This window comes from Carlito syrichta, unplaced genomic scaffold, assembly GCF_000164805.1.
Source record: "Carlito syrichta isolate Samal-C Ts95f unplaced genomic scaffold, Tarsius_syrichta-2.0.1 Scaffold316302, whole genome shotgun sequence".
NCBI lineage: Eukaryota > Metazoa > Chordata > Mammalia > Primates > Tarsiidae > Carlito > Carlito syrichta.
Window position 1 is genome coordinate 858,813 of NW_007260398.1, and position 8,772 is coordinate 867,584.

The window sequence follows — 8,772 nt, forward strand, 5'->3', positions numbered from 1 at the left end:
AACTTTTTTTTTTTTTTTTTTTAAGAGTCCAGTTCTGGCTATATTGCCTAGGCTGATCTTGAACTTCTGGGCTCAAGCAATCCTCTTGCCTCAGCCTCTCCAAGTGCTGGGATTACAGGTGTGAGACTCTACACCTGACTTTCTTTTCTTTTTATAAGCATCTTTCAAGCCATCAACATTTTTACCATTCTGAGTTTGGGTGGTAATTATCTTTTTCTGAAGCTGTATATTTATTGGAGCTTGTGTTTACATCTATCAGTAATGGAAAAAAGAAGATATGTTAGCACAGAGTTCATGTCTAGGTCTCTGATATAGGCAGTGCATCTGGATTAAATGAGAATGTATGAAAATTCTTATTCCTTAGAAAAATGTTAGCCGGGCATGGTGACTCAAGCCTGTAGTCCCAGGACTTTGGGAGGCTGAGGTGAAAGGATTGCCTGAGCTCAGGGGTTCAAGACCGACCTGAGCAACATGATGAAACCTTGTCTCTACAATAAATCAAAGAATTAGCCAGGCGTTGTGGCATGTGCCTGTGGTTCCAGCTTGGAAGACTGAGGCAGAAGGATTACCTGAGCCCAGTAGGTTAAGGCTGCGGTGGTCATGAGCATGCCACTGCACTCCAGCCTGGGCAACAGAGACTCCGACTCAGAAAAAAAAAATGTTATTAAAGGACATTACTTTATTTTAAAAAAAAAAATTCAGGCCAGGTAGGAAAAGGACTGCAGAGATTTTACTGTGAGGAAAATTTAGCTTGCCACTGGAAATGAAATATTCCAATCGTGTATAAAATATACTATAACTGCCTGGGTGTGGTGGCCTATGCCTGTAATCCCACCACTTTGGGAGACTGAGACAGGAGGATCATTTGAGCCCGGGAGTTAGAGACCAACCTAGGAACAAAGTGAAGACCTCATCTCTGTTTATTTATTTATTTATTTTGAACTGGAGTCTCGCTCTATTGCCTAGGCTAGAGTGCAGTGGCACACTCACTACCACCACAGCCTTCACCTTCTGGGCTCAGGTGATCCTTCCGCCTCAGCCTTCCAAGTAACTGGAACTACAGGCATGTGCCACCATAGCTGGCTAATTTTTTTTATTTACTGTAGAGATGAGGTCTGGATAAATTGCCCAGTCTGGTCTCAAACCCCTGGGCTCAGGCAATTCTTTCACCTTAGCCTCCCTAAGTGCTGGGATTATAGTTGTGAGCTACCATGCCTGGCCCCTCAAATGTATTTAAAAGAAAAAAGTGATGCGTGTGTGAGTGTGTGTGTGTGTGTGTGTGTGTGTGTGTGTGTGTGTGTGTATCTCCCAGTGCTTCACTTGACTAGCCATATATATAAGTTTTTGTTTCAGAACATAATCTTTCTTTACTATAAAGGCATAAATGGTTAATAACAGTTAACAAGTGAAGCAGTAGAAAAGACCAAAAGACATGAAAAGATGCTCAACTTACTAGGACACCAAAAAAATGCCAACTATTGTTACCTTTTTAGAGTTAACTAAATTTTTTCTTTTTTAGGAAGTGAAAGCTTTGTTCAAAAATGAAAATTGTCCCAAAGTAATAAGCTGTGAGTTTGCACACAATAGCAGCTGGTATGTCACGTTCCAGTCAGACACAGATGCCCAACAGGTGAGAAGAAAACACTTTTCTTCTGATACAATTCCTGGTTGTAAAATAAGTAGTGGTATATTTTAATTGAGAAATGTTTGCACTGATGTTTATCAAGGCCTGTGAGCCCCTCTGTAACCTTTTTGCTTTTGTTTAATTGGCTTCCTTTTTAATCATTTTTCCAAAACTTTTCAGTTTTGATTTTTAAAAGTCTTCTGTCAATAAAAAATTGACACACAGTTTTGGAAATGGGGATTGGGACCATGTACTCAGTAGTATTTTAAGTACATTATAGGTCTGCAATAAACAAAAATGGGGATTGAGACCATGTACTCAGTAGTATTTTAAGTACATTATAGGTCTGCAATAAACAAATTCTTGGAGTTTTGCTCAATGCTTTTAATTGTTACCATATCCTACATTAAAAAAACTGGTATTCCTTTGAAACAGATAAATCTATGGTAGCATTTTTAAATCATTCAATGATGTAGTTCTTTTGGGAAAAAAAAGAAAAAACAATCTTTAGCTTAAGAGTTTTTATTTTTATTTTTTGTTTTTTTGAGCCAGAGTTTTACTCTGTCACCCAGGCTGGAGTGCAGTTGACACGCTCCTGGCCACCGCAGCCTTGACCTGCTGGGCACGTGCCACCACACCCAGCTAATTTTTTTTTTTTTTTTGTATAGATGAGATCTCACCAAGTTGTCCAGTCTTGTTTTGGACCGTGGGCTCTGGCAATCCTCTTACCTCGGCCTCCCAAAGTGCTAGGATTATAGGCGTGAGCCACTGTGCCCAGCCAGCTTAGAATTTTTTAAATCGTTTTAAAATTGGATAACCAGGCTTGGTTGTAGTGACCCTTACCTGTAATCCCAGCACTGTGGGAGGCTGAGGGAAGAGTATCGCTTGAGGCCAGGTGTTCAAGACCAGACTGGCCAGCATAACAAGACTTGGTCTTTACAATAATCTAAACATTAGCAGGGTATGGTAGTTTATGCCCATAATCTCAGCTATTCAGAAGACTGAGGCAAGAGTTTTGCTTGAGCCCAGGAACTTGAGGCTGCAGTGAACTGTGATCATGCCATTGCGCTCCAGCATGGATGACAATTTATTTTCTCTTTAAAATAATTTTTTTTTTTTTTTAGTTAGACTCTTACTCTGTTGCCCAGGCTGTAGTACAGTGGCACACTCATGACCACTGCAGCCTCGACTGGCTGGGCTCAGGCAATCCTTCTGCCTCAGCCTTCTAAGTAGCTGGAACTACAGGTGTGCGCCATCACGCCCGTCTAATTTGTTGATTTATTGTAGAGACAAAGTCTCACCATGTTGCTCAGGCTGGTCTCAAGCGCCTGAGCCCAGGCAGTCCTCTTGCCTCTCCCTTCTAAAGTGCTGGGATTACAGGCATACACCACCATGCCTGGCCTAAAATAAATAAATTTATAAAAATTGACATCTGAGATATTTTGTGTGTTTTGAAATGTATATATTTTGTTTGCAGTAATCCACTGTAGCTCTTCTATAATAAATGTGAACTATGCCTGAGGGTTTAAATTTTTACTTTTTCTTTCCCTATCACCTGCACAATGGAATTACCTTCAGAATTTGTTAAGTTTAGAAAAAGTTGCTAATATTAAACTCTCTCCCTCTCTCTTTTTTGAGTCGGAGTCTCACTCTTTCACCAGTGGCACAATCGTGGCTACCACAACCTTGACCTGCTGGGCTCAGACAATCTTCTGCCTCAGCCTTCCAAGTTGCTGGGACTACAGGCGTGCACCACCATGCCTGACTGATTTTTTGTAGAGACAAGATCTTGCAGTGTTCCCCAGGCTGGTCTTGAACTCTTGGACTCAGGCAATCCTTTCACCTCTACCTCCCAAAGAGCTGTAATTACAGGCATGAGCCATAGTCCCTGGCTGCTTAAACTATCTTAATAGAAGGAAGATTACTTTAATGAAATGTTTGAATGCTAGTGAAAGTTTCTTTCTGCTTTGTTAACAGGCTTTCAAATACCTAAGAGAAGAAGTTAAAACATTTCAGGGCAAGCCAATCATGGTAAGAAATACTTGTAAACAGAGAAAAGGACTATGTGAAACCAGAAAGTTTTTGTTCATTTATCTGTTTAAGAATTTTAAAAGCACTGACAGATAATATTATGTAAAAATCCATAATGATATTTTTAAAGTTTCTGGCTTGTTTTATATGCTACTTTAGGAAATCATTTGATAGGGCATTAAAATACTTTGTATGCAGCAGTTATTTTCAAAAGTGTGACTTTAAATAGCATGAAGTTTTCATAGATGCTGATTTGCAGCATATAAGATAATTCTAAGCTGGTCCAAGTCCAATGATTTCTCCAACTAGTGGATCACAACCAGTTAAAGAGATCTTTGTTCTTTTTCAACTTCTATTGCCTCACTTAACTAGCCTTTAAAAAAAAAAAAAAGACAAAGATAATTCCAGATCTCAAAATGAACAGTAGGTATATTTTTTTAATAACAGGAGATGAAAAACATTACTTTCAGTCTCATCTCAATCAATTGCATCACTACAATAACATATAGCCATATGGGAACCTAGGGGTTCTCATTGATAACACTTGCTCTCTATCTGTCCTTGTCTAATCTGTTTCAGATCGCTTGAAATCTGGCTTCAGAACTTCTTTCTGTCATTGCCTTTGTTTAGACTTGAACCGTTGGAGTAACCTCTTGACTGCTATGCTGTAGCTTGATCCTCTTTTTTTTTTTTTGTTTTGTTGTTGTTGAGTTGTTGAGTTGTCCAGTCGCCCAGACTGGAGTGCAGTGGCTGCTCCTGGCCACCGCAGCCTTGTCCTGCTGGGCTCTAGTGATCCTTCTGCCTCAGCCTTCCACGTAGCTGGAACTACAGGCACGCGCTACCACACCCGGCTAATTTTTGATTTATTGTAGAGATGAGATCTCGCCAAGTACCCGGGCGGGTCTCGAACCCGCGGGCTCAGGCAGTTCACTCACCTCAGCTTCTCAAAGGTGCGGGATTACAGGCTGAACCACCAAGCCTGGCTTGATCCTCTTAACAATCTGTTCTCCACATTGCTACCAGAGCCACAGTTCTAAAATATGATCCTAGACACATATTTATTTTTACTTGTTCCTATATGAAATAATTAATCTCACTACCATTTATAAACATAATTTTTTTGAGTTGGTTGAGATTTTATTTTATTTTTTAATATATATTTTATTTTAAAGATGCAGAGTACAATGCAAATGTAATATTAACGTGTTATACTTACAAACTCCTATTGTGCTCTTACTGTGTATCAGTTTGTTTTAAGCAAATATTGACTCACTTAATGTTTATAAGAACCTAATGCTGGCCGGACTCAGTGACTCTGCCTGTAATCCCAGCACTTTGGGAGGCCTAAGTGAGTGGATTTCCTGAGCCTGTGAGTTCAAGACCAGCCTGGGTAACTTGGCAAGACCTTCTTGTGTCTACAATTAAAAAAAAATTAGCTGGGTGTGGTGTCATGAAACTGTAATTCCAGCTACTTGGAAGGCTGAGGCGGAAAGATTGCCGGAGCCTAGCAGGTCGATGCTGGGGTGGCTGTGAGTGTGACACTGCACCCCCATCTGGGCGAAGGAGTGACTCCAACTCAAAACAAACAAACAAACAGAACCTAATGCTTAAGTGTTCTTGATTTCTCCATTTTACTGGTGGGGATAATGAGGCATGGGAGTAAGCTACTCATTGTCACACAACCAGTAATTGGAAGAACTAGGATGAGAGGAACTTATATTTATTAAGAAGGTTTATGTCAGACACTGTTCTAAAAACTTGGTAGGTAATATTACTAGTTTCCATAGTATAGATGAAGCTTTTTACTAGTTATTATTCTACTTTCTCTGCCCTTAATGCTCTGCTCCCTATTATCACCTTCCTGTGCTTTGAGCCTTTGAAAATATTCTTCTAAGTCTACTAGGAGGATATCTCACTCATAAGTGTGCCTTGAGAATTAGTCACAGTAGCACAAGGATTGGCAGTCTCTGGGCACTGTTAGGGGAGGGAGGGAACTAGAAGAGTGAGGGGCACATGACAGCACAAAGCGTACCTGGTCCACTACCAGGGAGAGTGAGGACCAGCTAGAAGCCCAAACTTCACCTGCATGCAGCCTACTTATGTAGTTAATCCTCATTTGTACCGCACATTCCTATAATGAAACAATTTAAAAAAAGAAAAATGAACAATTTCTTGAACATCATCAAATACCCAATCATTGTTCATATTTTCCTCATTTCTTTTTTTTTTTATTTATGTATTCATTTATTTTGAGCTGAGGTCTCACTATCACCCGGGATGGAGTACTGTGGCACTATTCTGGCTCACTGAAGCCTCGTCTTCCTGGTTTCAGGTGATCCATCCATCTCAGTCTCCGAAGTAGCTGTGGGACTACAGACACACACCCCCTCACCTGGCTAATTTTTTGGTGTGTGTGTTGGAGTCTCTCACTCTGTTGCCCAGTCTGGAGTGCAGTGGCACACTCATGACCACTGCAACCTCGACCTGCTGGGCTCAGGTGATCCTTCTGCCTCAGCTTTCCATGTAGCTGGAACCACAGGCTCATGCCACCTCACCCAGCTAATTTTTTTTTTTTTTTATTGTAGAGACCAGGTCTCTCCAAAGATGCCCAGGCTGGTCTCGAACCCATGGGCTCAGGCAGTCCTCTTGCCTCAGCCCCCAAAGTGCTGGAGTATAGGCTTAGCCACTGAGCCTGGCCAATTTTTTTATTTATTGTAGAGATGAGGTCTCACAAGGTTGCCCGGGCTGATCTTGAACTCATGGGCTCAGGCAGTCCTCTCACTTGGCCTCCCAAGTACTAGGATTATAGGCGTAAGCCACTGTACCCAGCCTAAATTTTTTTTAGAGACAAGGTCTCACTATGTTGCCTAGGCTGGCCTTGAACTCAGGCTCAAAAAGTCCTTCTACCTAAGCCTCCCAAAATGCTGGGGTTATGGACTTGAACCACCATTCTTGGCCTTTTTTTCTTTTTTAAAATGAATGGTTTCTTTCTTCACCTTTGTATTTTTTATTTTGCAAGTGTGTTGGTGAAAATAATCATATTGTTTGTCTTGCAGAGTTTTTCAAAATAGACATTGTGCTCCTTTATTCTTAGTAGTTTAATGTGGTCTTCTTTTCCTTGTATTTCACACAGATTGGTAGCTAGATCTAGAGGCTTGATCGGATTTGGGTTAGATTTGGTGGCAACAGAGAGAAGAAAGAAAAGCTAGGTCCTATAATCATTGACTGAAGTCTGTTAATTAATTAAAGATTGCAAAGCCGGGCTCGGAGGCTCAGCCTGTAATCCCGCGCCTTTGGGAGGCTGAGGTGAGTGGATTACGTGAGCCTGCGGGTTCGAGACCTGCCTGGCCAACTTGGCGAGACCTCATCTCTATAATAAATAAAAAAATTAGCCGGGTGTGGTAGCGCGCGCCTGTAGTTCCAGCTACTTGGAAGGCTGAGGCGGAAGGATCGGCGGAGCCCAGCAGGTCGAGGCTTGCAGTGGCCGGGAGTGGCTACTGCACTCCTTTCTGAGTGAGAGTGAGACTCCAACTCAAAAAAAAAAAAAAAAAATTTAAAGATTGCAGAATGGTGCCATTTCTCTATCTTTTTACCTGTTTTTTAGAAGCTTGCTTTCATCTTCATTACCCTGAGGTTACAATGTGAAATGCATGCTAAATGCTTGGTTCTAGCTTTTACTTACTAGTTTTTGAACAGAATGTATTTTCTAGCAATTTTAAAATAGGAACTTTCAGTTGTTTTTTGGTTTTCGGATATTTAAATATATTTATTGTCCATGTTGATTTTGACCTGTTTCAGTAGACTCCTGAGTTCTTTTTTACATCCCTAGTAACCTTCAATCATTTCCTTGCTACATAGTATGACAAAGTGTTCCAGGCTGCTACACATTTCATGTCAAAGGCGTACGGTCAGCCAGTTCTCAAGAGTACTTTATGAGGAAATAGTATTTTGCAGACCACTGGCTAGGCAAAGGAATGCTCTTGGTTCCTTTTTTCATCATTGTTTCTAATCCTTTTTATTGGACAGGCCAAGAAATGTGTTACTGTTTTAAGACAGAATTTATATTGATGCTTCTACTTTAAACTTAGGCTATATGGGTTTGGTTTTGCTTTTTTATGGTCATAGCTCACTGCAGCCTTGACTTCTGGGCTCAGATTGCAGCTCAATCTCCCAAATAGCTGGGACTATACAGGCATGTGCCATCACACCAAGCTAATCTTTTTGTTGTTGTTGTTGTTGTTGTTGTTTTGTAAAGATAAAGTCTCATTATGTTGCCCAGGCTGGTCTTGAACTCCTAGGCTCAAGCAATTCTCCTGCTTTGGCCTTCCAAAGTGCCAGGATTACAGACATGAACCACCATGCCCAGCCTAGGCTACATGGTTTTTATTTCTTCGGTCTCACATCTTTGTCTTCTTTCTCCCATGTGCAAATTTTATATCTCATTTATTCCTATATACTGATTTTTTTCTTCTGTAATTTTGCACCAAAATGCTGGGATAACAGTACCAATAGCCATATAGTGTTGAAAGCAATTTAAATATTGTTTTGCCATATTTTGTGCCTTGTGGTTTTTTATTTCTAAGCAACATAGATAGCAATTTATTTTATTATGGATTAGAGTCACTTGGACTTTTCTGTGTTGTCTTACCAATTGGTTACACATTTAGATTCCTTTTGCTTTTAACATTTCTTTTAAAAAAAAAATTTTTTTTTTTTTGAGTTGGAGTCTCACTCTGTCGCCCAGACTAGAGTGCAGTGGCACGCTCCCAGCCACCACAGCCTTGACCTGTGATCCTTCTGCCTCAGCCTTCCAAGTAGCTGGAACTACAGGTGTGCCCTACCACACCCAGCTAATTTTTTATTTTATTATAGAGATGAGGTTTCGCCAAGTTGCCCAGGCAGGTCTCGAACCCGCGGGCTCAGGCAATACACTCACCTCAGCTTCCCTAAGCGCTGGGATTACAGGCTGAGCCACCTACCCCAGCTTATTTTTTAAATTTTATTTAAAATATCTGTGTGGTTTAAAAGTGAAATATTTAAATCATAGTATAAGTACTCATGTTTTATTCAAGTATATTTTCATACTCTTATTTTTTTTTTTTTTTTTTTTTTTTTTT

General features: G+C 40.5%; 1 protein-coding gene across 5 annotated transcripts in view; it reads left to right on the forward strand.

Annotated features, from left to right (window-relative positions):
- Positions 1-8,772, forward strand: part of LARP4 (La ribonucleoprotein domain family member 4) — an 82,801-nt gene that overhangs the window by 54,877 nt on the left and 19,152 nt on the right. For all 5 annotated transcript variants that reach the window (XM_008074089.2, XM_021707039.1, XM_008074086.2 and 2 more), the window contains 2 exons: positions 1,520-1,630; positions 3,602-3,655. In XM_008074089.2, coding sequence (XP_008072280.1) covers positions 1,520-1,630; positions 3,602-3,655 — 165 coding nt within the window. The remainder of the gene's footprint in view (positions 1-1,519; positions 1,631-3,601; positions 3,656-8,772) is intronic.